This window comes from Diceros bicornis, chromosome 24 (genome assembly GCF_020826845.1).
Source record: "Diceros bicornis minor isolate mBicDic1 chromosome 24, mDicBic1.mat.cur, whole genome shotgun sequence".
NCBI lineage: Eukaryota > Metazoa > Chordata > Mammalia > Perissodactyla > Rhinocerotidae > Diceros > Diceros bicornis.
The window spans coordinates 13486620-13512764 of record NC_080763.1 but is presented as its reverse complement, the minus strand read 5'-3'; the positions used below and the strand labels follow the sequence as shown (position 1 = coordinate 13512764).

General features: G+C 41.7%; 1 protein-coding gene across 2 annotated transcripts in view; it reads right to left on the bottom strand.

Annotated features, from left to right (window-relative positions):
* MTHFD1 (methylenetetrahydrofolate dehydrogenase, cyclohydrolase and formyltetrahydrofolate synthetase 1) overlaps positions 1-26145 on the bottom strand; it is a 74670-nt gene that overhangs the window by 30400 nt on the left and 18125 nt on the right. The window contains exons 2-6 of one of the 2 annotated variants that reach the window (XM_058567099.1): positions 9921-10005; positions 3124-3183; positions 2639-2692; positions 1605-1741; positions 1361-1461 (exon numbers count right to left, since the gene is read on the bottom strand). The exons of the other annotated variant lie outside the window; for it this stretch is intronic. Coding sequence (XP_058423082.1) covers positions 1361-1461; positions 1605-1741; positions 2639-2692; positions 3124-3183; positions 9921-10005 — 437 coding nt within the window. The remainder of the gene's footprint in view (positions 1-1360; positions 1462-1604; positions 1742-2638; positions 2693-3123; positions 3184-9920; positions 10006-26145) is intronic. 2 annotated transcript variants of the gene reach the window in all.

Genomic DNA, 26145 nt, shown 5'->3' with positions numbered 1-26145 from the left:
CCTGGCCAATGAGATCCAATTTCATGACTGTCAGGCACAAGGACAGAATAAGGCTGGAGCTGCTCAGGGCCACCAAGTGGAGCCTACAAATGAGCCGCCACCCAGAAGAAAGCAGAGATAAGGTCTGAGGACTCTGCCTGAGCCCCTACGCCCAGGCGGGCTGAAGGGGACTTGTGCTTAAGGCTGTTTGTGTTTCAACTGTGCTTCTTGCAGGACATTAGTTTTATCCAAAAAAGATAAGCCTCGATATAATGCTAACACATGAACATCTAGAAGTAAAGCCCTCAAAGTCTGAAGTGTTTAAAAGGTAACTTACTATACTTTTTAGGATTCAGCAAATGACTTGAAGGTGCATTAAGGCAAATGGTAGCCTTAATGCCTATCAACAAGTGGAAGTGGGAAGCCTACAGCTGCTGTGGCTCATGGGATTTCTTTTTATCAAGCTGTAACTCTCTGTTTGCTAAATATACTGTAGAATATAAACTCAGTTGCAGGACTGAACAGTAACAGCTGTCCCCAGGCTTATAGCTTGACCTGTTCTTGCCAACCACAGAAAATTTTCATTTACGTTGGCCAACACTTTCCACTTGAAACTTCTGATCCACTTCCCTTAAACAGGACACACTTCCTTGTAAAAAATAACCTCTGTTAAAAGTATTCATGAAGAAATTAAAATACCAAGATGCTGACTAGCTAATGGAGTAATACAGCCAACGGTTCAAGAGATCCGTTTCTGGCTGTCTGTCTAGTCCTAGAACCACCATGGAGACTTGGTGCCCATTTTGGGGCTGGGTGCCTTGCACTTTGTACTCTTACAAACTCTCTGAATTGTTATTACTGTATAAGTTATTTTTTCGCAAAAAATAAATTGCTTTGAACTCAAATAACCCTGAGTTCAAATCTTGGTTCTGCTACCTCTTGGACAAGTTACTCAATCTCTCTGAACCTGTTTTCTCAGCTATTGAACAAAATAGTACCTACTTCATAGGGTTGTTGAGAAAATTGAGAATTTAGTTAAAGCCCCAACAAGACAGGTCCCTGTGCCAATCAGGTCCATTTATTTAGGGCCCACAGTGGTCCTCCTCTAGTCTTCCACACGTCAAGACCAGGCTCTCTGGACTGGCCCTGTGGCCGAGTGCTTAAAGTTCCACGTGCTCTGCTTCGGTGGCCCGGGTTCGTGGGTTCGGATCCCGGGCACAGACCTACTCCACTCGTCAGCCATGCTGTGGAGCCATCCCATATACAAAATAGAGGCAGACTGGCATGGATGTTAGCTCAGGGACAATCTTCCTCATGGGGAAAAAGAAAAAAAAAACCAGGCTCCAAGATATGTGCTTTGTTTTTGTTTGTTTGTTTTTACCTGTCTCTTTGATGAGTTCCAAGCATCCTTTAGGTGTGCAAGGGATGAAACAGTCATTCAGGTCACCTCTAGCAAGTTTTCCAGCATTGATGCTAGTCAATCTACAACAAAAGTGATGAAGGGGTACATAAAGGTAATTAAGTGTCTTCACTCTTTAGAAGCAAATATGGCGTGTTCCCAAAACAGAAATACATATATTATAATTGGAATCAAGCAATGTGATACAGAAGGCCAAGCGACTCACCCATCCACATCCTTTTCGGGTGCAATAGCATTGACCACTGCTTCAGTGTTAATGGGGTTCTCTGAATCTAAAGGTAGCTGCACTATGAACCCATGGACAGTGGGGTCTTCATTCAACGATGCAATGTACCTCAACACCTGAAAGCAACACAGCACACCATTTGTATATCACATAGAAATCAAACCTTGGAGACACACTTTCTAAGTCAAAAGTCAGGTTGTCTCATTTTCCTCCAAGAGTTTAACTGTATTCCTCTCAGAAATTACTTCCTCTTGAATCCTGAGGGCAACTCTACTTTAACACAGAAAGTAATGTTCAGGTGTCTGGGAAGAAACTCACCAAATAAAAGAGCTGAGAACTTTAATGACTTATTACTGCAACTGTACTATCCATGCTACCATCATCCAAATCAAGATTTCTGTGATGACAGGAATGTTCTATAATTTGTACTTTACACTACAATAGTGGCCACTGATTACTTGAAATGCAGCTAGTATAAATGAGGAACTGAATTTTTAATTTTATTTCACTTTAATTAAATCGCCATATGGGGTTAATGGGTACCCTATTGGACAGTGCAGATATAGAATATTTCCATGATCTCAGAAAGTTCTTTTTCCCTCCTGCTCCTTCGCAGTTAACCCCCTTACCTACAGGCAACAACAGTTCTGACTTTAATCACCAATGATTTGTTCTGCTTATTCTTGAACATCATATAAATGGAACACACATTTGGTTTTTAAAATGCAGGTAACTACGGACCACGGATCAGTTTTTAATGAACATTGCAGGTGATGTGGAAACAAATGATGCTGCAATCACACTTTGAGTACCACACATTCAAACCTTAGGGCTGCACCATTTACTTCGTGGGTATTTTTCAAAGATTGTCTGGAGGTAGAGTCTGTGAAGAAAGAATTGCCTGGAGGTCTTTCCTAAGCTGAATGTAGCAGTCCCTAAAGTTCCACGAAACCAGAAACCAGAGAGGAAAGCACTCTAGCTGCCCTCTTAACAATCAATTCCTAACAGCTCACCTCAGATTCTGTGGCCATTCTTGGTAACTTAATGTGAGTGGCTTTGATCCCAATCTGCAAAAAAACATTTAAAACAGGTATATGGCAAGAGAACTTGAGACCTGGAGCCATTTCTTTTATAGATATGACTAAAACACACCGGGCCAGTGTGAGTCATCATTTCACCCTCATATGTTCTGAGGAATTAGTCTCTCATTTTGACCCATTCATCATTTACTTGTTCATTGTCACCAGTGCACTTTAGCAATTTCATGTCCACTATTCCTGCGCTTTGGGAAGTAAGCAGATCACTGATTAGAAAACATTCGAGGGCAAACCAGAGGCTGCAGAACTAAGTCACCCATGTGTGACTTGCAAAATAGATAAACTGAAGTCTGCTGTGGGCGATAAAAGTTTTTATGGGGGACCACCGAGAGCAAGGGGTAACCGACAGGACCATGGGTGGGGTGGGGGTGGGGTGACAGCACCGCTGTGCTAGGCTTTACCTCTTCAGCAGCCTTCAGCTTCACATTTATATAAAGATTGGAATCATCTCTGTTGCCAACCTAGAATAATAAATACATGCAAATCAGACGGTTAGGGAAAGGCAAAGTGTACAAAAAACCTTCTAGAATTTTAGTTTTGACAAAAGGAATGTTTAATCATGAGACTCGTTGCAGAGAGCTTTAACAGGAGAATAAGGAGAACGTCAGGGCAGGATGGAGATGTGAACACACGTGGTAGTACAGAGCCCTCCTCCAACAAGGCCCACCTGATTCCCACTGAAAACGCCAACAGAAAAGAAAAAGGAGGGGACTTCTGCATCTGCCTTGAAAACTAAGCCAGGGTGCTACAGGCCTGCCTGAACCACGTGGAATTTCTGCTTGTCACGGAGCTGACACATCAGGACAACAGGGCATGGAGCACTGAGGAACTGTCATCATGCAAGAAAAACACCGTAGCTCTGAGAGGCAGGAACACCCAGAGGGCACATTCTGCACCCTCCCCCCACCCCAGGGGCAGTGGAAAGCTCTCATGCCCAGCCGCACGGCTGAGGTGGACCTAATTGTAGGTTGCACAGAACAAGATACCTGTGCGAGGCAAAGGGCAGTCTGCTGTCCTCAAGACAGAAAGTGTGGCACAGAAGCCAAATCCTTTGAACCGCTATGGTAGGTCTCACTATGTTCCCTCTGTTTCTTTAATCACGAACATATTTATATTTTTTCATTGTAACCATTTCTCTGTAAAATTTCATTTTACAAATATTTTTCCATGTTCCATTTGTCCTTTTCATGGTTGAAATAGTCTCTCAGGGTGATATGCCACAACAAACTTGATTTCTCTTAAAACTGCAGAGGGAAAAATGGTAGGTCCCTTGATACCAAAGGTAAGTGACGCATGGATGGCCCCTTTCAACCGGACAACCGCAGAGAAAGAAGCTGGCCTTCGTAATAGTATTTCCAGTCCTTGTCATGTTGATGCTGTTACTGGAAGCTCCCCTCAGGCTCCCCGAATGAGGCCCTACTCTTAGCTTCAGCTATCCTTTACTCAGAGAGTTCATAGTTTTGCCAGCACTTACTTGAATTTCAAGAGAGCCAGATGAGTCTTTGAGGGGAATTTGATTTTTCTGTGGGTTATCTGCACCTAAGTGCATTGTTGCTTCCTGTGGGGGCCACCCTAGAATTTTAGTACCTCTCATGTTTCTTCTTTGGTCATTCTCTACATATGTTCTTTGCCCCGACCATCCAACTCTCATTGATTCAGATACCAGATTTAACACTCTGAGATTTTTAGATGGAAGTAGGAAAGGAGGTGGTTCCAAATATAAGAATATTGTTTTTTACATTTTCATTAATATTTATAACTGCAATTAGTTGTTTAGACTTCACTGAGATTAAACAGTCTTATGGCTCACCGTCAGTGCTTTTTAAACCACAGCTTCTCTGTTCTATAGTTTATCTTCATTCGTCTCGCAGGTAGCTGAAACGCAACTGTAAGTCACTTTTCCAGGAAAGGTATGTGGGCATTTCTTTGAGTCTATGCGTATCTGAAAACATTTTTGTCTTTGCCCCTGCAGGACTCACTTCACTGCACTTGGAGTCATGACATTTTCCTTCAGATGTTGTCTTCGGCACCTGGAGTCACAGAAGTCTGAAGTCTTTCGTTGTTGTTTCATTATAGGGAACTGTTTTTTGTCTGAGTGCTTCTGAAGGAATTTTTCTAAACTCCAAAACTGCCACCAGTTTTAAAATGAAAGCTTAATAGCTATAGTTATGAGCATATGTCAAAGTTTTATTGTAATCCTAATGCAAAGGAAAAGACCTCTTAGGAGCTAATTCAAAGACTCACTCTCAGTATAGGCCTTTTATAGGGGAAAACGGTTATACAATCATTGACAGACTGGATGCAAAAAGAATGTTTAGTTGAAGAACAATTGATTCTTGACTGACAGTTAAGTGGGTGAGGAGAAGACTGGCTTCCCAGAACAAATCTTAATCCCATTACAGTTTATCAAGAAAATCACTTAAGCATTTTATCAGGAATGCTAATTTCTTTCTTGAAGGAGGTGAATTACATCATCCAAAAAAGATCCTTTCCCAGAACAAGTGAGGGACAATTTTTTCTTTTTTTACAGCACGAGTCTGCAAACTGTTTCTGTAAAGAGCCAGACAGAATACATTTTAGGTTTTTCAGACCACATACTCTGTCACATATTCTTCTTCTTTTTTAACCCTTTACAACTTGGGCAGCCTTCGGACATGCACCACAGTTTACCGATCCCTGTTTTATACATAAAATATCTTGGGTGTTGGTCTACTCATTAATTTTTCTTCCTGCTTCAGGAGCCTTCTGTAGATATTCAAGCCAGTTGAGTTTATTAATTTTATTGTTTTGTCCATGTCTCTTGTGAGGACTGAATGAGTTACTATACATAAAGCACTTTGAATAGTTCCTGGTAGAAAGCAAGTATTAATTATATTATTAATAATTAAAGTATTTTATGTGCTAAGGGGATGGAAATACAGCCTCATTTGTATCTCTTATAATGAAAAGTCAAGTCTTAATTTTCTTTAAATATTCAGTTATTTGGGAAGTTGCCAGTCCATTGTTTTAAAAAACATTCCAACTTTTAGGAATATATATACCTGGGCCAGATCACGAGTATCCTTGAATGCAATGCTAAGGAATCAGAAAAACAAAGGGGAAAAGCAAATGGGTTTTGGAGATGGACAGACCTGGGTTCATATCCCAGGTGCAGTCTGTTCCTGACTGTGGCTTTGGGGAGGCTACCCAGTAAGGAGGCAGCTCCCACCTTGTAGGAGCAGAATAAAAATTAGACCAACTAGAAATATACACAAATCATTTGAATTATACTAGACACTCTATATAAGTAGTACTGTCACTCCTTCCGTAAAGGATCGGGAGTGGGTGTAGTTGGATGGATTGTGGTCAGATTTGCATTTTGCCAAGGGCTGCAGCTGCAGTTAAAAGCATAGAGTGGAAGTGTCCAGATCAGAAGCCCCAAGTCCTTGCTGCAGCTGACTGCAATGGCCCCGGGGGGTGGGAGTAGTCGAAATGGAAATCAAAAGGAGAGAACAGATTCCAAGAGCTTATGAAAGGCAGAATCAATAGCACAATAGTCCCTAAAGGGACGTGGCGAGTGAGGAAGAGAGATCCTAAAGAGATGATCTCAGGTTTCTGGCTTGAGTGTGTGGGAAGATGGTGGTGCCAGTCACCAGGATGGAAAAAAACAAGAGGTCAGAGTAGCAGAAATGTGATTACAACATAATATGTAAGACTTGCATCAGAGAAAGATGTTGACTCTCAAGCTAAAGTGCAAGACTGAAATATTCTACCACTGTTTTTTTTTTTTTTTAAAGATTTTATTTATTTATTTTATTTCCCCCCAAAGCCCCAGTAGATAGTTGTATGTCACAGCTGCACATCCTTCTAGCTGCTGTATGCGGGACGCGGCCTCAGCATGGCCAGAGAAGCAGTGCGTCAGTGCACGCCCGGGATCCAAACCCGAGTCGCCAGCAGTGGAGCGCGCTCACCTAACCGCTAAGCCACGGGGCCGGCCCTCTACCACTGTTTTATTGGCAAGAACATAGGAGATAAGCCATAGAACAGTGTTGATATAACAAAGACATTTGCAATCAATAAATTTAGAATACAAGTTTGGAAGTCAATCTTAAAAACAGGAAGATAAAAATCTCAATATTGCTAAGGAAAGATTTACAGAAACAGATTTCTTGCCTATGACATTTACTCTTTCTACAACAAACAATTCACAAGAATAAGCCAAGAAATAACTGGTCCCCCAAATGTACCAAGTGTACACCCACAACATATACCTTTGATTCTTAGTAATTTGCAAAAAAAGGGAAAACCCACCACAGCAGAGAACACAGCAGGCAGGACAACAAGCCTTTTGTGCTTTTCTTCTCAGCTAAGGCCTCTTAGATAATGAACAGCAATGGGGGAAAATATTTAAGTACCATTCACTCTAACATTCTTAAAGAACATGAGACAGAAAGTTAGCAAAGGATTAAATGATGTAGATAGAGACATATATACAGATAGAAATGGGAAGTGAGGAAGCAGGTGTTTCTGAAGCGAATTTCAAATGAAAGCTGTCAGTTGCCTGTCGTCCTTATCAACCCTTCAAACACTCACTTGGACATTTGTCCACACAACAAATATTTACTGCAGGCCTCCTCCTGGATGAGTCTGGAGCTCAGGGAAGAAACTCTGGATAGAGGCCAAAATGAGGAAGTATTCTCCCACGTAGTTATGGGACTGGGTGAGCTCACTCAGGGAAAGAAGAAGGTGGAAAAGAGGCTTGAGGGCTGAGCCCTGAGGCAATCAATGGTTTAGGTATCAGGAAGAAGAGGAACAGGCGAAGATTAGAGAAGGAAGGGAAATGAGTGGTGTCCCAGAAACCAAGAGTGTGGCCCTCAGACGAGAGCCACGTTTAGAAGTTGCTGATCTCCAGCTGATTATTTGGGGCCAGATGAAATTGCCTAGGGCAATGGCTCCCAAAGCGTGGTTCACACACTCTTGGGAGAACCCCAAGACCCTTTCGGAACATCTGTGAATGCCAAACTACTTTCATAAAATACTAGGATGTCGTTTGCCTTTTCACTATATTGATATCTATATGGAGGGTGCAAAAGTAATGGTGGGTAAGACCACTGGTGACTTAGCACGAATCAAGACAATGGCACCAGACAGTCATGAGGGCATCCTTCACTGCCACACACTCTCAGTAAAAACAAATGCCAACTTTACTTAGAAGTGCTCATGATGAAGCAGTAAAAATTATTAATTTTATTAAACCTCAACCCTTGAGTATACATCTTTTTAACATCTCTGTCAAAAACCAGGAAGCACCCCTAGAGCACTTCTGTCTATTCAGGAAAAGCACCTGTGCTTTGTTGCCTTGCAAGCCGAACTAGCCGCGTTTTTTTTTTTTTTGTTTTTGTTTTTTATTGATATTTTAATGGTTTCTAACATTGTGAAATTTTGGGTTGTACATTTTTGTTTGTCCATCACCCCATATATGACTCCCTTCACCCCTTGTGCCCACCCCCCACCCCTACTTCCCGGGTAACCACAGTCCAGTTTTCTCTGTCCAACTAGCCGCGTTTTTAAATGGACCGCCTTCTTTACTTGAAAGAACAACTGACAAACAATGATTATGCGGGCTTGAATATCTGGCAAATATTTTCTCAAAACTGGACAAAGTGAGCTTGCTACTTCAAGGAAAATAACTAATAGTATTTGTTGCCAATGATAAAATTCAAGCTTTCAAGCGACAATTAGAATTTTTTTTTTCCTTGTGAGGAAGATCAGCCCTGAGCTAACATCCATGCCAATCCTCCTCTTTTTTGCTGAGGAAGACTGGCCCTGAGCTAACATCTGTGCCCATCTTCCTCCACTTTATATGGGACGCTGCCACAGCATGGTGCGACAAGTGATGCATCAGTACATGCCCGGGATCCGAACCCGGGCCGCCAGCAGTGGAGCACGCACACTTAACCGCTATGCCACGGGGCCGGCCCCAGACAATTAGAATTTTTTTATCCATTCCTGTGAGCTTGACTTCTCAAGATTTAAAGACTTTTCTGATGAGTTTGCTGGTGATACTAATGACTGCGATTTTTTTTATATTGCATAATGAAATGTGTTAAGATTTGGAAGATCTGCATAATTCAGTGAACCATTATTTTCCAAATGAGGAATAAACGACATAACAAAACCACGAACGGGTAAACAACCATTCAAACAGCACCATAAAACAGCTGACTATGATGTAACAAAGTATGAAAGTCCACTGATACAGTTCCAGATTCCACATTCCACTTTAAAAACTTTACCTATTGAGTCCTGGTGTAGCATCAAAGAAAAATATCCACAATTATCTGGGAAGACTATTAAAAAAACTCTTCTCTTTTACAACTATATGTGTGTATGAGGCCAGATTTTCTTCATATATTGAATCAAACTAGCATATAGCAAGAGATTGAATGCAGAAGCGGATGAGAATCCAGCTGTCTTCTATTAAGCCAGACAGTAAAGGGTTTTGCAAAAATGTAAAATAATGCCCTTATTCTCAGTAAATTTTGTTTTGTAAAAGTTATTTTTTCATAAAAATGTTACTTATGCTAATATATGAGCTTACTATTGGCATTTTTAAATGTATAAATATTTTTAAACTTGTTAGTTTTAATTTCTAATATAGTAAATATCAATGGATAACTCCATATAAACAAAAGTTCCTTAAAGTCTCAAATTTCTCAGAGTGTAAAGTGGTCCTGAGACCAAAGTCCAAGAAACAGTGGACTAGGGAAATGGTCCAATCCCCACAGAGGACAGCAGGGGGCCACAATACACCCACAGTTAGAAGTTGAGCTGAAGAGGAGGAGCTGGCAAAGAGAAACTGAGAAGGTATGAGGTTTCACAGAAGCAAAAAAAAAACAAAAAAAGGAGGGAGAGAGGTCTGAAGTGTGTGTTGTCTGTCTTGAGTGCTACTGAGAGACTGAGAAAGAAGACATGGGGCCAGCCCCGTGGTGTAGCGGTTAAGTGCGCGCGCTCCGCTGCTGGCGGCCCGAGTTCGGATCCCGGGCGCGCACCAACGCACCGCTTCTCCGGCCATGCTGAGGCCGCATCCCACATGCAGCAACTAGAAGGATGTGCAGCTATGACATACAACTATCTACTGGGGCTTTGGGGGAAAAAAATAAGTAAATAAAAATTAAAAAAAAAAGAAGATATGGGCAGAAGTCCACCATCACAATACCTGTAAAATTGCCAGGCCTGGTGTGAAACCAGGTACTTGCTCCTTCATCTGAGCGACTTGGTTCTTCAGTCTCTCCTTTATTCGCCTGGAGAAAAAGGGAAGGTTGGAGTTAACACAATGTTTCAAGCACAAATAAGTGATGTGGACTATTAGATGTATTTCTCTTTTAAATTAAAAACACCTTCACTGAATAGACACTATCTGGTATAATACGTACTAGGAACTTCCCATCAATTTTCCAGGCCTCAAGTAGACCTGAATCTTTTCTAACTCCTACTGACACTGGCTGGGCCATGGGCTATGGGGACAGTTAGTTTAAAACATATTAGTTTATGGCATTCAAAATCATACAGTGAACAAAAAACTTGGATTAACACATCTGGAAGGCTGCTAATCCTTATCTTTTCAGCATTTCCACTCTGCAGGTGCTATATGAAAATATTTTGCAGGAAAGAACTCAAGCTCACACCTTCTGCTCAACCCACCCTAGTAAGATGATCCAAGTACCCACATAAGGCTGAATGATAATCAATGAATCCCACTCTGAATTCAATGTGAATTTATAAATTATATTCTAATTCACAAAAGAATTTTCCTTACACAAGAATTTAACACAAGGTTAAAAGTATAACCTCTTGTGAAACAAAGATAAATCAATTTACCAACATACAACTTCTCAACAATACAATAGGACATCAAGTACATTAAATTACATCCATAAGTAAATATTCAAAATAGTCCAACCTCGCCCAGTTATGATGTAGTCATGAACTTGAACAGGATCTGTCTCTCTCAAAGGACCAGTTTTGTCACTTGCCTTCATCTTAACCACATTTGACATACAAATACACACAGACATTAGCAGGCAGCTCTTCCCTCATTCTAATCTGGTTACTCCCAGCTCCAATTCTCCACACTTTACAAGTAACTGACATAAACAGGCACAGGAGTCACAAGAAATAGATTATTTGGATTAGCTTAGTAAATAGTAAGAATGTTGAACGATACAAGAAGTCACGCCTAAGACTTCGAAATTTAATTTCTAGCTGGTGACCTTGTTTTTTCAAATCAATATTCTATAAAATAATATAGTTCAAAAGAAGAATGAATAGACTGTTGGGTTTTCTTTTACTGTAATTTGACCTGAACAGAGGCCACAGTTCTGCTCGGACACAAGAGAATAGGAAATACTGGGGCTGCTAAGTTTTCACTAGGCTGCCACTCAAACCCCCAGCAGTTCCAGCTTCAGCTGCTTCCCCTGCATGACAATCAGATGCGGTGCCTGGGGAGCTGCACAAGGCCCTTCCCAGGGACCAAGTTTCCAGACTCCGCTCCCTCTCTCCCCCTCCCTTCCCTCCAACCACTGTATTAACACAAAGGGCTGGGAAAGACTTTTACTGGTTTTCCTTAACTCTTCCCAGACCCAAACAAAACCTATGGGGAAAAAAGAAACACAAAACAACCTTTCCTAGCACAATGTAAGACAATGAAAAAACCAGCAGTGAAAAGAGATGAACACCTATGAGACTCTCAATAACCTTGCGAAGTAGGCAAGCGGGGAAAGGCTTTATTCCCATTCACAGCTGTAGACACAGGCTCTGAGCAGTCATGTGGCTTTCTGAGGGCCAATTAGCAGAAAGAACAACACGTGCAAAGGCCCTGAGGTCCAAGGGGAAGCAGTTACCGGATCAGATGGACTGTCTTTTACTCTGAATGTGATGGAAAGCCATCAGAGGGTTTTGAACAGGGCTGACATGATGGGACTTCTATTTTTAAAGGATTATTCTGGCTGCTGAATTGGGAACAGATTGGAGGGGGAAAGGTGAGAATCAGGGACAGTAGCAAGAAGTTATTACAACTGCAAAAATCTACCAGGCCAGAGGCGATGGTCGCTTGGATTACAGTATCAGTGGCAGGCTAGCAAGAAATAGTTGAATTCTAGATACATTAACGTGAAACACAGAGAAAATGCCAGGGCTACAGATGACTCTGAGGTTTTTGGGTGGTGAAATAGAGCTGAAAAGACTGACAACTACAAATACTTTAAGGCACAGAGCAGATTTCATACTGATACAGTGAATTTATTTACCAAATCTTATAAAAATTCTAGGGCCTGCCCGGTGGCACAAGCGGTTAAGTGAGCGCGCTCCGCTGCGGCGGCCTGGGGTTCACCGGTTCAGATCCTGGGCGCGCACCGACGCACCACTTGGCAAGCCATGCTGTGGTGGCATCTCATATAAAGTGGAGGAAGATGGGCACAGATGTTAGCCCAGGGCCAGTCTTCCTCAGCAAAAAAAAAAAAAAAAAAAAGGAAGATTGGCAGATGTTAGCACAGGGCTGATCTTCCTCACAAAAAAAAAAAAAAGAATTGTAGAATAAGTAAGCATCTGAGTCTTGAAGAAGGCAGTCTAGGGACAAATAAAAATAATACTTATAGGGGCCGACCCCGTGGCTTAGTGGTTAAGTGTGCATGCTCCGCTACTGGCGGCCTGGGTTCGGATCCCGGGCGCACACTGACGCACCGCTTGTCCGGCCATGCTAAGGCGGCATCCCACATACAGCAACTAGAAGGATGTGCAACTATCACGTACAACTATCTACTGGGGCTTTGGGGAGAAAAAGGGAAAAAAAAGGAGGAGGATTGGCATGGATGTTAGCTCAGGGCTGATCTCCCTCACACACACACACAAAAATAACAATAATACTTATACCCAGCAGGCAGCTAGCTATGGGAACCCAGTGCTACAAGGAGGTAGAGGTGGAAAACATTGTTTCAGCCCAGTAGGCTAAGAGCAAAGAACAGAATGCTGTGCATTTCCTATGCTATAATTTAAGTGGGTTTAAGTTTGAAAATTTTTTTTTCTAAAAAAGGTTATAGCTTGAGATTAGTTCCAGTAACTCCCTTAAACTCTTCCTAAAACTTTTCCTAAGAAGCAGGATTGTTTTTGAAGTCGCATTAGCAGGGATATTGTCCAACTAGAAAGATTTGTTTAAAAGCTAGCATTCAGGCCTCTTTGAGACATGATCAAAATAACAATAAGAGACATTTTAAATGCACATGAACCACAATCAGCAAGAACTAGACAGCCCAGAACCCTAAAGCAACAGGTGGAAAGTTTTCTGCTCTGGTGAGAAAAAAAAATCAAGACAGTTGTAATTAGGTCTTCATAAGTCCCTTAAAAATTTTTCCCTGCCTTGGTTTTCTGGGTTGGCCACTAACTGAAGAAACCTAAAATGAAAAGTGGAATAACGAAAACCAAGTGTCAGATATGCCTGAAGTCAAGAAACTGTGAAAGAAGAAGATGGAGACAAAAGTCAACACTCCCTCCCTGTCTGTCTGTATTTTAGGGCCATGAAGCTGTGATGAATTAAATGGTGGGAAGCCCTTTAATTTTTATAGCTCATCAGAAAGTTTAAATGCTATAATAGAACAACTTCTGAATCACTGAAACAATCTAAATCAACAGAAATTTCCTTGAGTTGCAGATACCTCACATTTCTATCCATGGCCCACGAGTTATGCTGTCCTGGTAAAGATTCTGGGGCAACTAAAGAGTCACTTGGAGAAACACCCCTGATCCCTGTGTAATAGATCTACGTACGCCAGAGTCTCACCATCCTGCATCAACATTCTCTAAAATCTAAGGGAAGACATATCTCCATCTCAATGTAGGAAAAATCAGTAGTAGAATGCCAAGGAATGTAGTTAAGACAAAGAAGCAGTAAATCATGAAAGTCTCTCTGGCCCTGATGGATAGATACTAGTAAAAGCATCATAGCCAGTTAGATATGAACAGACGTAGATGCAGTTTTAAGTTGCTACTGGCATCTAGTGGGTAGAGGCCAGGGATGCAACTAAATATCCTACAGTACACAGGACAGGCCCTCACAACAAAGAATTATCCAGCCCAAAGGTTAATAGTTCCCAAGGTTGAGAAACTCTGCTATTGCCCAATAAAATGCAATGTTTTGGGTTATTTTTTCTATCTAAGGGTCAAAAATCAAGGTGGAAATCATTTGTATCTCAACCTGTCAAAATTTGTTTGACTCTCTATGAGCAAGAGTCGTTTGCATTACTGTCAGTTTTCTCTAAGTTAACTTCTGCACATTCAGTTCTAAGAATCCAGTCAATAACAGTCAAAGGTGCACATCCCGGGGCTGCCCCGTGGCTGAGCGGTTAAGTGCGCGCGCTCCGCTGCTGGTGGCCCGGGTTCGGATCCTGGGTGCGCACCGACCCACCGCTTCTCCAGCCATGCTGAGGCCGCGTCCCACATACAGCAACTAGAAGGATGTGCAACTATGATGTACAACTATCTACTGGGGCTTTGGGGGAAAAACAACAACAACAAAAAAAACCTCATTATAAATTAAAAAAAAAAAAAAAAAGGTGCACATCCCTATAGAATCACAGTACCCCTGAAGAGTCCTGGGCAGAGCCAGGTACACCTACACAGTCCACCTAGATCTCTTGTGCCCAAAGTCTTGTAGAATTATTCCTGAAAAAGTCCATTACAGAGTGACGTCAGCATCATGGCGGAGTGAGCTTTCCCGTGAATTCTTCCCCCACAAAATACAACAAAAGTAACAGCCACAGACCAACAACGGAATCCCAGACAGTCAAAAGCTGGAGCGGAGGGATCCACACTGCCGCACATCTGAGAGCGGAACGTGCTGGGCCCCCGGAGGAAGTGGGGAGAGGTAAGGAGAACTCCGCTCCCTCCCCATCAGATCAGCGATCCGGTCCGGTCCGCGCGGCTCCCAGAGAGGGGGGAGGGGCGGCCCTCGGCGGGAAACTGTAGCTCTTCGGGCTCTCTCAGCCAGTGGGAAACTCCCGCACAGAGGGCTCAGAGGAGCCACAGGGCTACCATCAACATCTGAGCAACCCAGAGAGCGGATAAAGAGGGGCAAACGAGAAGCCTCCCACGTCAGGGACCCAGAGGGCAAAAGAGAGAGCTCCCCCCTCCCCGCAACCCAGAGTCTGCAGCTCGACCAGATCTAGCGGTCCGAGGCAGACCTGAATAAACTGGACTGGACCCGTGGATCGCAGTGGGGAAAAGAAACAAAACAAAACAAAACAAAACTGCGGATCGCAGCAGAAAAACTGGGGCAGAGCGCAGGGGGCTTAGACTACACAGCCCTTTACCACCACACAGTGGCGGCAGGTGGAAATTGCAACCAGAGACTTCCAGGATGAGGAAAATCAAAACCAACACAGGAACCACAATGCAAAAATATATGAAATCACCAGACCAGAAACAAAATGACAAGCACCCAGAAATCAACCCCGAAGACACAGAAATCCATAAACTAAATGACAGAGATTTCAAAATAGCTGTCATAAAAACACTCAACGAAATACGAGACAACACAGACAAACAATTAAATGAGATTAGGAGTTTCTTCACAAAAGAGATTGAAATCATAAAGAAAAACCTATCAGGGCTGATGGAGATGAAGAACACAATGGAGGAGATAAAGGAGAATCTGGAATCTTTAAAGAACAGAGCTGACAATATGGAGGAAAGAATTAGTACTTTAGAGGATAGGAATACAGATATACTCCAGATGGAAGAAGAGAGAGAACTAAGACTAAAAAGAAATGAAGAAAGACTCCGAGAAATATCGGACTCTATTAGAAAATGTAACATAAGAATTATAGGTATTCCTGAGGGAGAGGAGAGGGAAAGAGGAACAGAGAGCCTATTCAAGGAAATAATAGCTGAAAATTTCCCAAATCTGGGGAAGGAGCAGGAAATACCAGTAAGCGAAGCCAACAGGACTCCTATATATATTAACAGACAAAGGCCTTCACCACGACACCTAGTGGTAAGGCTAGCCAGGGTCAACGACAAAGAAACAATATTAAGGGCAGCTAGACAAAAACAAAAAATAACGTACAAAGGAACTCCCATCAGGCTCTCAGCGGATTTCTCAACAGAAACTTTTCAGGCTAGAAGAGACTGGAATGATATATTCAAAATACTAAAAGACAAAAACTTTCAGCCAAGAATACTCTATCCAGCAAAAATATCCTTCAAATATGATGGAGAAATAGTAACTCTCCCAGATAAACAAAAGCTAAGGGAGTTCATGGCCACGAGACCGCCACTACAAGAAATACTCAAGAAGGCCCTCAGGCCTGAAAACAAGAAGAGAAAGGGAACACAAAGCTTGGAGTAAGGAGAAAAGTAGGTAGACAAAATCAGAGAAATAGTAGATCTTTACCGGAATAGGTTAGCAACCACTTAAATACTAAACTCAAAGATCAAAGGAAGAAATTCACCAAAAATAAATTTAACCTCATCACTGTAAACACACAGCCACAACACAAGATAGAATAAGGTATAACAAGAGCAACTTAGAAGGGGAAGAGGAAAGTGACTGAATTGACTTAGTATAAGGAAATAGGAGGCTATCAGATAACGGACTATCTCATACAGAAGATTTTTCGCCCAAACCTCAAGGTAACCACTAAACAAATAATCAAATTAAAACCACATATGATAAACAAAGAGAAAACTAGAAGAATCATAAGACAGAACAACCAAACTGAATTGGCAGTCCAAAACAAATGGGACAAGAAACGAAATGCAAAAGAACCAGAAAATAAGTGACAAAACAGCAACATTCAACCCTCATATTTCAATAATTACCCTAAATGTAAATGGATTGAACTCTCCAATCAAAAGATACAGAGTGGCAGGATGGATTAAAAAGCAAGACCCAACAATATGCTGCCTTCAGGAAACACATCTTAGCACTAAAGACAAGCACAGGCTCAGAGTATATGCACCCAACATAGGAGCACCAATGTACATAAAACAACTATTAACAAACCTAAAAGGAGAAATCAACAACAACACAATAATAGTAGGGGATCTTAACACCCCACTTACAGCAATGGATAGATCATCCAGACAAAAAGTTAATAAAGAAATATTAGACTTAAATGAAAAACTGGACGAGATGGACCTAGTAGACATATACAGAGCACTCCACCCAAAAACAGCTGACTACACATTCTTCTCAAGCGCGCATGGAACATTCTCTAGGATAGACCATATGTTGGGAAACAAAGCAAGCCTCAATAAATTTAAGAAGATTGAAATCATAACAAGCATCTTTTCAGACCATAAGGCTATGAAACTGGAAATGAACCAGGAAAAAAAAACTGGGAAAGTGACAAAAATGTGGAGATTAAACAACATGCTACTGAACAACCAATGGATCATTGATGAAATTAAAGGAGAAATCAAAAACTATCTGGAAACAAACGAAAATGATAACATGCCATATCAAACCATATGGGACGCAGCAAAAGCGGTCCTGAGAGGGAAACTCATAGCGATACAAGCCCACCTTAACAAACAAGAAAAAGCCCTAATAGGCAACCTTAAATTACACCTAACAGAACTAGAAAAAGAAGAACAAACAAAGCCCAAAGCCAGCAGAAGGAGAGAAATAATAAAAATCAGAGCAGAAATAAATGATATTGAGACCAAAAAAACAGTAGAAAGGATTAATGAAACAAAGAGTTGGTTCTTCGAGAAGATAAACAAAATAGACAAACCCTTAGCCAGGCTAACTAAGAAAAAAAGAGAAAAGGCTCAAGTAAATAAAATTAGAAATGAAAGAGGAGAAATTACAATGGATACCATGGAAATACAGAGGATTATAAGAGAATACTATGAGAAATTATATGCCAACAAATTGGACAATCTAGAAGAAATGGATAAATTCTTAGACTTATACAACCTCCCAAAATTGAACCAAGAAGAAATGGAGAATCTGAATAGACCAATCACAAGTAAAGAGATTGAAATAGTAATCAAAAACCTCCCAAAAAATAAAAGTCCAGGACCAGATGGCTTCTCCAGTGAATTTTACCAAACATTCAAAGAAGATTTAATACCCATCCTCCTCAAACTATTCCAAAAAATAGAGGAAGATGGAACACTTCCTGAATCATTCTATGAGGCCAACATCACCCTGATACCGAAACCAGACAAAGACAATACAAAGAAAGAAAATTACAGGCCAATATCGCTGATGAACATTGATGCAAAAATCCTCAACAAAATATTGGCAAACCGAATACAACAATATATTAAAAAGATCATACACCATGATCAAGTGGGATTTATACCAGAGACGCAGGGATGGTTCAACATCCGCAAATCAATCAACGTGATACATCACATCAACAAAACAAAGAAGAAAAACCACATGATCATCTCAATAGACGCAGAGAAGTCATTTGACAAGATACAACACCCATTTATGATAAAAACTCTTAACAAAATGGGAATAGAAGGAAAGTACCTCAACATAATAAAGGCCATATACGACAAACCCACAGCTAACATCATACTCAACGGGGAAAGACTGAAAGCCATTCCTCTGAGAACAGGAACGAGGCAGGGCTGCCCACTCTCACCACTCCTGTTCAACATAGTACTGGAGGTTTTGGCCAGAGCAATTAGGCAAGAAAAAGGAATAAAAGGAATCCAAATAGGTAACGAAGAAGTGAAACTCTCACTATTTGCAGATGACATGATTGTATATATAGAAAACCCTAAAGAATCTGTTGGAAAACTGTTAGAAACAATCAACAACTACAGCAAAGTTGCAGGGTACAAAATCAATCTACAAAAATCAGTTGCATTTCTATATGCTAATAATGAACTAACAGAAAGAGAGCTCAAAAAGATAATACCATTTACAATTGCATCAAAAAGAATAAAATACCTAGGAATAAATCTTACCAAGGAGGTGAAGGACCTATACAATGAGAACTACAAGACATTATTGAGGGAAATCTACGATGACATAAAGAAATGGAAAGATATCCCATGCACGTGGATTGGAAGAATAAACATAGTTAAAATGTCTATATTACCTAAAGCAATCTACAGATTCAATGCAATCCCAATCAGAATCCCAATGACATTCTTCACAGAAATAGAAAAAAGAATACTAAAATTTATATGGGGCAACAAAAGACCCCGAATAGCTAAAGAAATCCTAAAGAAAAAGAACAAAGCAGGAGGCATCACAATTCCTAACTTCAAAACATACTACAAAGCAATAGTAATCAAAACAGCATGGTACTGGTACAAAAACAGACACACAGATCAATGGAACAGAATTGAAAGCCCAGAAATAAAACCACACATATACGGACAGCTAATTTTCGACAAAGGTGCTAAGGACATGCAATGGAGAAAGGAAAGTCTCTTCAATAAATGGTGTTGGGAAAACTGGACATCCACATGCAAAAGAATGAAAGTGGACCATGTGCTATCGCCATTCACAAAAATTAACTCAAAATGGATCAAAGACCTGAAGGTGAGACCTGAAACTATAAAACTCATAGAAGAAAATATAGGCAACACACTATTTGACATTGGGTTTAAAGGAATCTTTTCGGATGACATGCCTACCCAGACTAGGGAAACTAAAGAAAAAATAAACAAGTGGGACTTTATCAGACTAAAGAGCTTTTATAAGACAAATGAAATCAGAATCAAGATGAACAAACAACCAACCAGCTGGGAGAGAATATTTGCAAAACATACATCTGACAAGGGGTTGATCTCCATAATATATAAAGAACTCACACAATTGAACAACAAAAAAACAAACAACCCGATCAAAAAATGGGCAGAGGAAATGAACAGACACTTCTCCAAGGAAGATATACAGATGGCCAATAGGCACATGAAAAGATGCTCAACATCACTAATCATCAGGGAAATGCAAATCAAAACAACACTAAGATACCACCTCACGCCCGTTAGAATGGCTATAATCACCAAGACAAAAAACAACAAATGTTGGAGAGGATGTGGAGAAACAGAAACCCTCATACACAGCTGGTGGGAATGCAAATTGGTGCAGCCTCTATGGAAAACGGTATGGAGATTCCTCAAAGAATTAAAAATAGAGATGCCCTATGATCCAGCCATCCCACTACTGGGAATCTATCCAACGCACCTGAAATCAACAATCCAAAGAGGCTTATGCACCCCTATGTTCATTGCAGCATTATTCACCATAGCCAAGAAGTGGAAGCAACCTAAGTGTCCCTCGACTGACGACTGGATTAAGAAAATGTGGTATATATATACAATGGAATACTACTCAGCCATAAAAAAAGACAAAATCGTCCCATTTGCAACAACATGGATGGGCCTGGAGCGTATTATGTTAAGTGAAATAAGCCAGAAAGAGAAAGACAAACACTGTATGATCTCACTCATATGTGGAATATAAACCAACACATGGACAGAGAAAACTAGACTGTGGTTACCCGGGAAGTGGGGGTGGGGGGTGGGCACAAGGGGTGAAGGGAGTCATATATGGGGTGATGGACAAACAAAAATGTACAACCCAAAATTTCACAATGTTAGAAACCATTAAAATATCAATAAAAATCAAAAAAAAAAAAAAAAAAAAGTCCATTACAAATTCCAACCCATTCTGTTTAATTCTGATGGCTCATTTTCAAATTCTGGGCATTTTATGACCGAGAAACAACCTTTGCTAAAATATAACCTAACAAGGACATTTCCTATAGGTAGGAAAAGGGGGCAATAAAGGGTGTTTAGCTACATGGCTAAGAAATCCACATGGTGAAAATAAAGCAGTCTGAATCAACACACACCGAAATGTAGCACAAGCTTAGCGTAATTCTCAAATGATTCTCAAAAGATCCGCAGAACACCCTCTAGTACTGATCAGAGAAAAAGCAAGAACATGCATCTTCAACACGTAGGGCTTTTCTAAACAAGGACATAAATTTCTTTTGTTTTGCCCCCCAAGGAGTAGATTACTGCTATAAGATTTTAAAAATGCAGTACAACACAAATATGTCATTTGCTTTATTTTCATTTTGTTCATTTGTTGTTTTATTTCATTTGTTCAATACAACTTTTAAACTGCTTAAAAATACTTCAAGGGGCCGGCCCGGTGGCATAGTGGTTAAGTTCGCCACACTCTGCTTCGATAGCCCGGGGTTGACAGGTTCGATCCCAGGAGCAGACCTACGCACCACTCATCACGCCATGCTGTCGTGGCATCCCATATACAAAATAGAGGAAGACGGGCACAGATGTTAGCTCAAGGCTGATCTTCCTCAGCAAAAAGAGGAAGACTGGCAATGGATGTTAGCTCATGGCCAATCTTCCTCACCAAAAAAAAAAAAAAAAGTCAATTTTTTGGTAAAACTTAACATGTAGTTCCCTGTAAAAACTATTGTGATTGTGAGGCCACCTAGTGTTTCAAGAAATACATATATTTCAAATTCCTAATTAGTCAAATTAAAAGACTAAATTATCTTCTTGTTGAAACTGACCGTTTTCACTGATACTAGCAAAAGCTACCTTATAGCAGTATATAGAACAATCAAGTAATATCAGTACTCTCCTTTATTATGTTTAAGAATAAAATATTTAAAATAAGAATTATTATAATTTAATGCAGATCTTTACTAAATTTGACAGATACCTCAAATATATATTTGAAAGCTTAATGTGAATCTATTTTATGCTCCAATGAAAATTTATAATGTAAAATTATTCCATCCAATTCTCTCAAACTCTCTCAAAGACCTAAGAAGGGAAGGTAAATTGCCTGATATTCATGACATGACAATAGCTAAATAGTGTAAAATTCTAATGAATCCTCTAATTCCCAGTGAGTGTAAAAGTCATCCATTAATCCCTATACACAACGATACAAAAACTGCTTATCTTAAGCTTCTAGGTCAGAGTTTATCAATCTCAACACTAGTGACATTTGGGCCAGATAATTCATTGTTGTGGGGCTGTCCTGTGCATCTAAGGATGCAGAGCAGCACTCCTGGCTTCTCAGTCTAGACGCCAATAGCACATAGCCACACCCCATATGACATCCAAAAATGTCTTCAGACATGTCCAAATGTGCCCTGGGGTGGAGGGAGGTCAAAACTGCCCCCGTTTGAGAACCACTGATCTAGAGGGAAAAAAAGCAGCTGGAAAACTAGGTTGAATTGGTCGAGAAAGGCTTTATAAAAAGTAGGATTTTAAAGGTAGATTAAAAGTGCATTAGAGAAAGGTTACACAGAGAAAAGGACTGAGTCCGGGTACAACAACCAGGTGTGGGAGGATTCCTGAACAATGTGGTCCCACCCCCACTCCCCTCACAGCGGGATGGGGGCAGCCTCTACTCAGATCCAACACATCAGTGACATTAAGAATAGAGAGCACAGTATTGCTAAACTTTCCATTTCCTTTCAAAAAGCCAGACATCTAGATTTTTATGTGTAATTAGATACATAAATGTGTTGGGAAGTAATCCAATTTAAAATAAAATAACTCAGTGAGCTCAACAAAACATATACCTACATTTGGCCTCTAGGCCACCATTTTGTGACCTTCAGCCAGTAGCAAAAGTTACCTGACATGACAGAGTGGCCCCAAGTACGAAGATGTGTACGCGAGGACCCAACACGGAGTTAGTCTCACTGTGTCAGGACTATCTGATCTGTCATGGGAGCTGATTATTGTCCCAAGTCCCAAGCAGGTCTCTAGATCATCATCCAAGAGGAATGTGGAAAGAATGTGGAAAACTGAGGGTCTCCACTCGAGGAAGAGCAGGCCGAGGGCTCTTATCTGAGAAACGCCTCACAAAGACCTGGCCTTTTTGCTTTTTGAGAAGACTAAAGGAAATTCTTGGGTAGAAAGGGCTTAGATCTAAAAGTCTGCTTACTCACTAAGCAGGGACTAGAACTTGGGCACCAAAACTCAAATGAAAGATCATTTATCATGTTAAGTCACGTAAGGCAGTGAAAATAAATTCCTGACAGGCTCTGGCAAAACGTTTTACAGAAATACTCCCTATTTCCTGATACTCATCAAGCACCAGCGACCCAAAGCTGTACTTCACCTGCCCAGGTTCCAGGGGAAGAACTTTTCATCAAGGGGGAAAAGAAGCTTAGCCGACAAAGCAAGACTGTGTGACTCGTCTCCAACCAGCCAAAACTAGACTGTAAATTGAAAATGACTTTCTGAAGAGACTCAGTTTGGGTAACTCCCAAAAACATTTATTGGTTCGTAGGAGATCCTAACAGGGAGAGCCAAATCCAGTGCACAAAAGTTTGCAATTCCTTTTAGCAAGTAAGCGACAAGCCCTTGGTGAGGGAGGAAAATAGAGTCTCTGCCACTAGCCTAGTAACTCTTGGTCAAGTCAGTCGCTTCTGGCTGAAGTTTCATAAACTGCAAAATGGAGGGAGAAGTGGCCTGGGTGGCTGAGGAATCCTGACTGTGGCACCGCTAGCCACCCACTCCTTCAAGGTCAAAGATTTACAAGGTGCCAAGAGTCACCTTATGAGAAATTACAAAGGGAGCAAACTGCACAGTGCAGGGGTGCCGGGGGCTTTCTGCACTATGGATGGGACGTCAGAGGATACAGTCGTAACCACAGTAGCACATGGGCTTGTTCTGAGAGCCTTCCACACTCTTTTAATCCTGTTGGAATCCTCCGGAGGTGAACACTGTTATCACCCATCCCCACTGTACTGTACAGAAGAGGAAAGTGAGGCTGACTAACTTGCCCAAGGCCACACAAGGCCTTAACCTCTGTCCTACCCGGCCTCTCTGAGTCAATGGCAGGAGAGGAGAGCCTTTTCCCTCAGCTCCAAGGACCTGCCTCCATGCTGGGCCAGGCTGATATCCCTTCTTCCAGAGGATTCTTCTGCAAATGGGTATATAACAGGGGACCACACACCCCTACTCAAAGCCCCACTGTCCAAATCCCAAACTGCCTGATCCCAACCCTCCTGATGGATAAGGACAGTCACTTATTCTCAGACCACAACCTCAGTCAGGATTTTCGCTGCTGCCACGGCCACAGCAGTTGGCTGCCAGCTCCAGACTTGGCCACAGTCCAGCGACAACACTCCCAACAGCCTGACTGAGCGGTCTATTTAAGACCTAGCAGAAGGTCCCGCCTCTCAGGAACTCCCACTTGCTCTCCTGCACAGGCTCCCAGAGTTGAGCCAGCTTTGACATTCACGGTTCCATGCAATGCACTTTGGAGCTCACTACACGCAAATCTTTTTAAGCACAAAAGGGCCTACAGGTATTTTATCTACAGGACAAAACAAAAAGCTTATCAACTTTACAGTTGTGAGCAAATTCTTTTTACAGAAATAGTTCTTCTAGCTCTATAGCTAAATATATAGCCATGGTTCCATTTTTATCTTTGAGTAGTAGGATAAATTCTAATTTTACGGCTCAAAATTGTAAGCCAGCTACCAAAGACACTGCCCAGATAAACACAAACACCACTTGTTTATTCAACAGGTACTTTCTAAGCACCAATTTATTAAAACTTACTATGTGCCAGGGACTGCTCTAAATGCTTTACAAGTCGTGACTCATTTAACAACCTTATGAATTAGGCGCCCTTACTAGCCGAACATACAGACGAGGAAACTAAGGTACAAAGAGGTAAACTAGTTACCCATTGACAACAGAGGAGGGCACAGCACTGTGTCTGGCTCTGGGGACACCACCCAGAGGGAGCTTACAAACACATCCAACTGCTCCGCACAACCCACAAAAGCTCAGAGCACCTTCTCTCAGTGGGCCGACAAGTGGCAAACCATCTGTCTCTTCACAACCAGTCTTTCTAGAAAGAAGACCTAATCAAGAAAAATGCCACCAATGGAGGGAACAGGCTTGAGCATAGCAAACAAGAGGAGGGAAAGTCAAACAAATCATACAAAATTTCAGAGGCTCTGCTTTGAAAAGCACACATATGTAAGAACTGTGGTTTCTAGTCTAAAAACCAAATCAGAGTGGTTTCTTCTAACACTGTCTAATCTCCACCCGGTGTACAATCTCTCTGAGGACCCCTCCCGTATGCCAGGGTGAGCTCTCATCACCAGGGTCAGTGTACTTTACTCAGCTCCTCTACCCACAGTCAGCCTCTCTGGGGCCAGCACTGTTGACCCCAAGGCAGTCATTTGGCAACTGGTGAGGTCAAAGGTCCATGGCACAGGCTGTGTTTTTGGTCAGGAGCCCTCTTCCCCATAACACTGACAGGCTCACGGCCCCACTTCCTTCAAACCTATGCGGATAAGTCACTTTTACAACGAGTACGGGCTTAGCTCCCATATTCAAAATCGCAGTCTCTGCCCCTCTTCCCTGCTCTGGTTCTCTCCTCAGCACTTCTCACCACCTCACATTCTGTTTTACCTATGTCATCATCTCTCTCTACCCATCAGGACGCAAACTCCGCGAAGGCAGGGATTTGGGCTGTTTTGTTCACTGTTACAGTCTCATGGCTCTGAGAAGTGCCCGGCATATAGGAGGCACACAGATATTGGTTGAATAAGTGAATAAATATCCAAAAAAGGCACACACTTGTCTCTAACCCTCAGATCTCCCCCAACCAAGTTCAGGCTGCAACTTTGGAACTCCCCTTAAGGGAGAAATGGGGGTGTTCCTTCCAAAGGGACATAATTTCGCAACTAGATCCCGATTTCCCACAGGGTAGCACAGGCAGAGAAGGAATCTGGAATGATGAACTTGGTTCAGTGCTGGCTACCAGGAAGGTATAAAGGGAGAATAATAAAAATAGACAAAGGCAAGGATAGTCTTCTCAGCAGAGCCGGAAGCACGACAGTGAGAGGAAGACTGCTGTAAAGAAAAAATATTGGTTTATGAAATTCCTTTTAGCAAAGTAGTAAGTGCCTGACAGAGCGGAAAACACTGGGCACTGGGTGAAGACCTTGGTGCTAGTTGAGCCTCTGCCATCAACCAGCCTCGTAACCTTTGGCCAAATCACATCACTCTTCTTGCCTCAACTATTTCCTCAGCTGCAGGATGAGATGTGGGGAGTGAACTAGATTTTGGAGAAATTCTGACTGTGGAACTCATGACCTGCCCCACCCTTCTTCCCTCCAAGGAAGAGATTTTACAATTCAAATATCTCATCAGGGAAGAAACTGCCCAGGGCACTTGAGGCTTGCAAATTTGTCCCCAGAGAGACCCAACAGTTGGTGGTAATCAAGGAAGCTGACCTGCAAACTTGAGGAATGAGGGACCCTTTCCCCAGACTCCAGGATCCCTGGCTGCAATGTAAGAAGTTCGCTTACCTTTCCTTTCAAGAGTGGCCTTGCCCTGGCACAAGAGGAGAGGTGGGGACACCCTGCCCAGAGCCTCTACCTGCAGCCCAA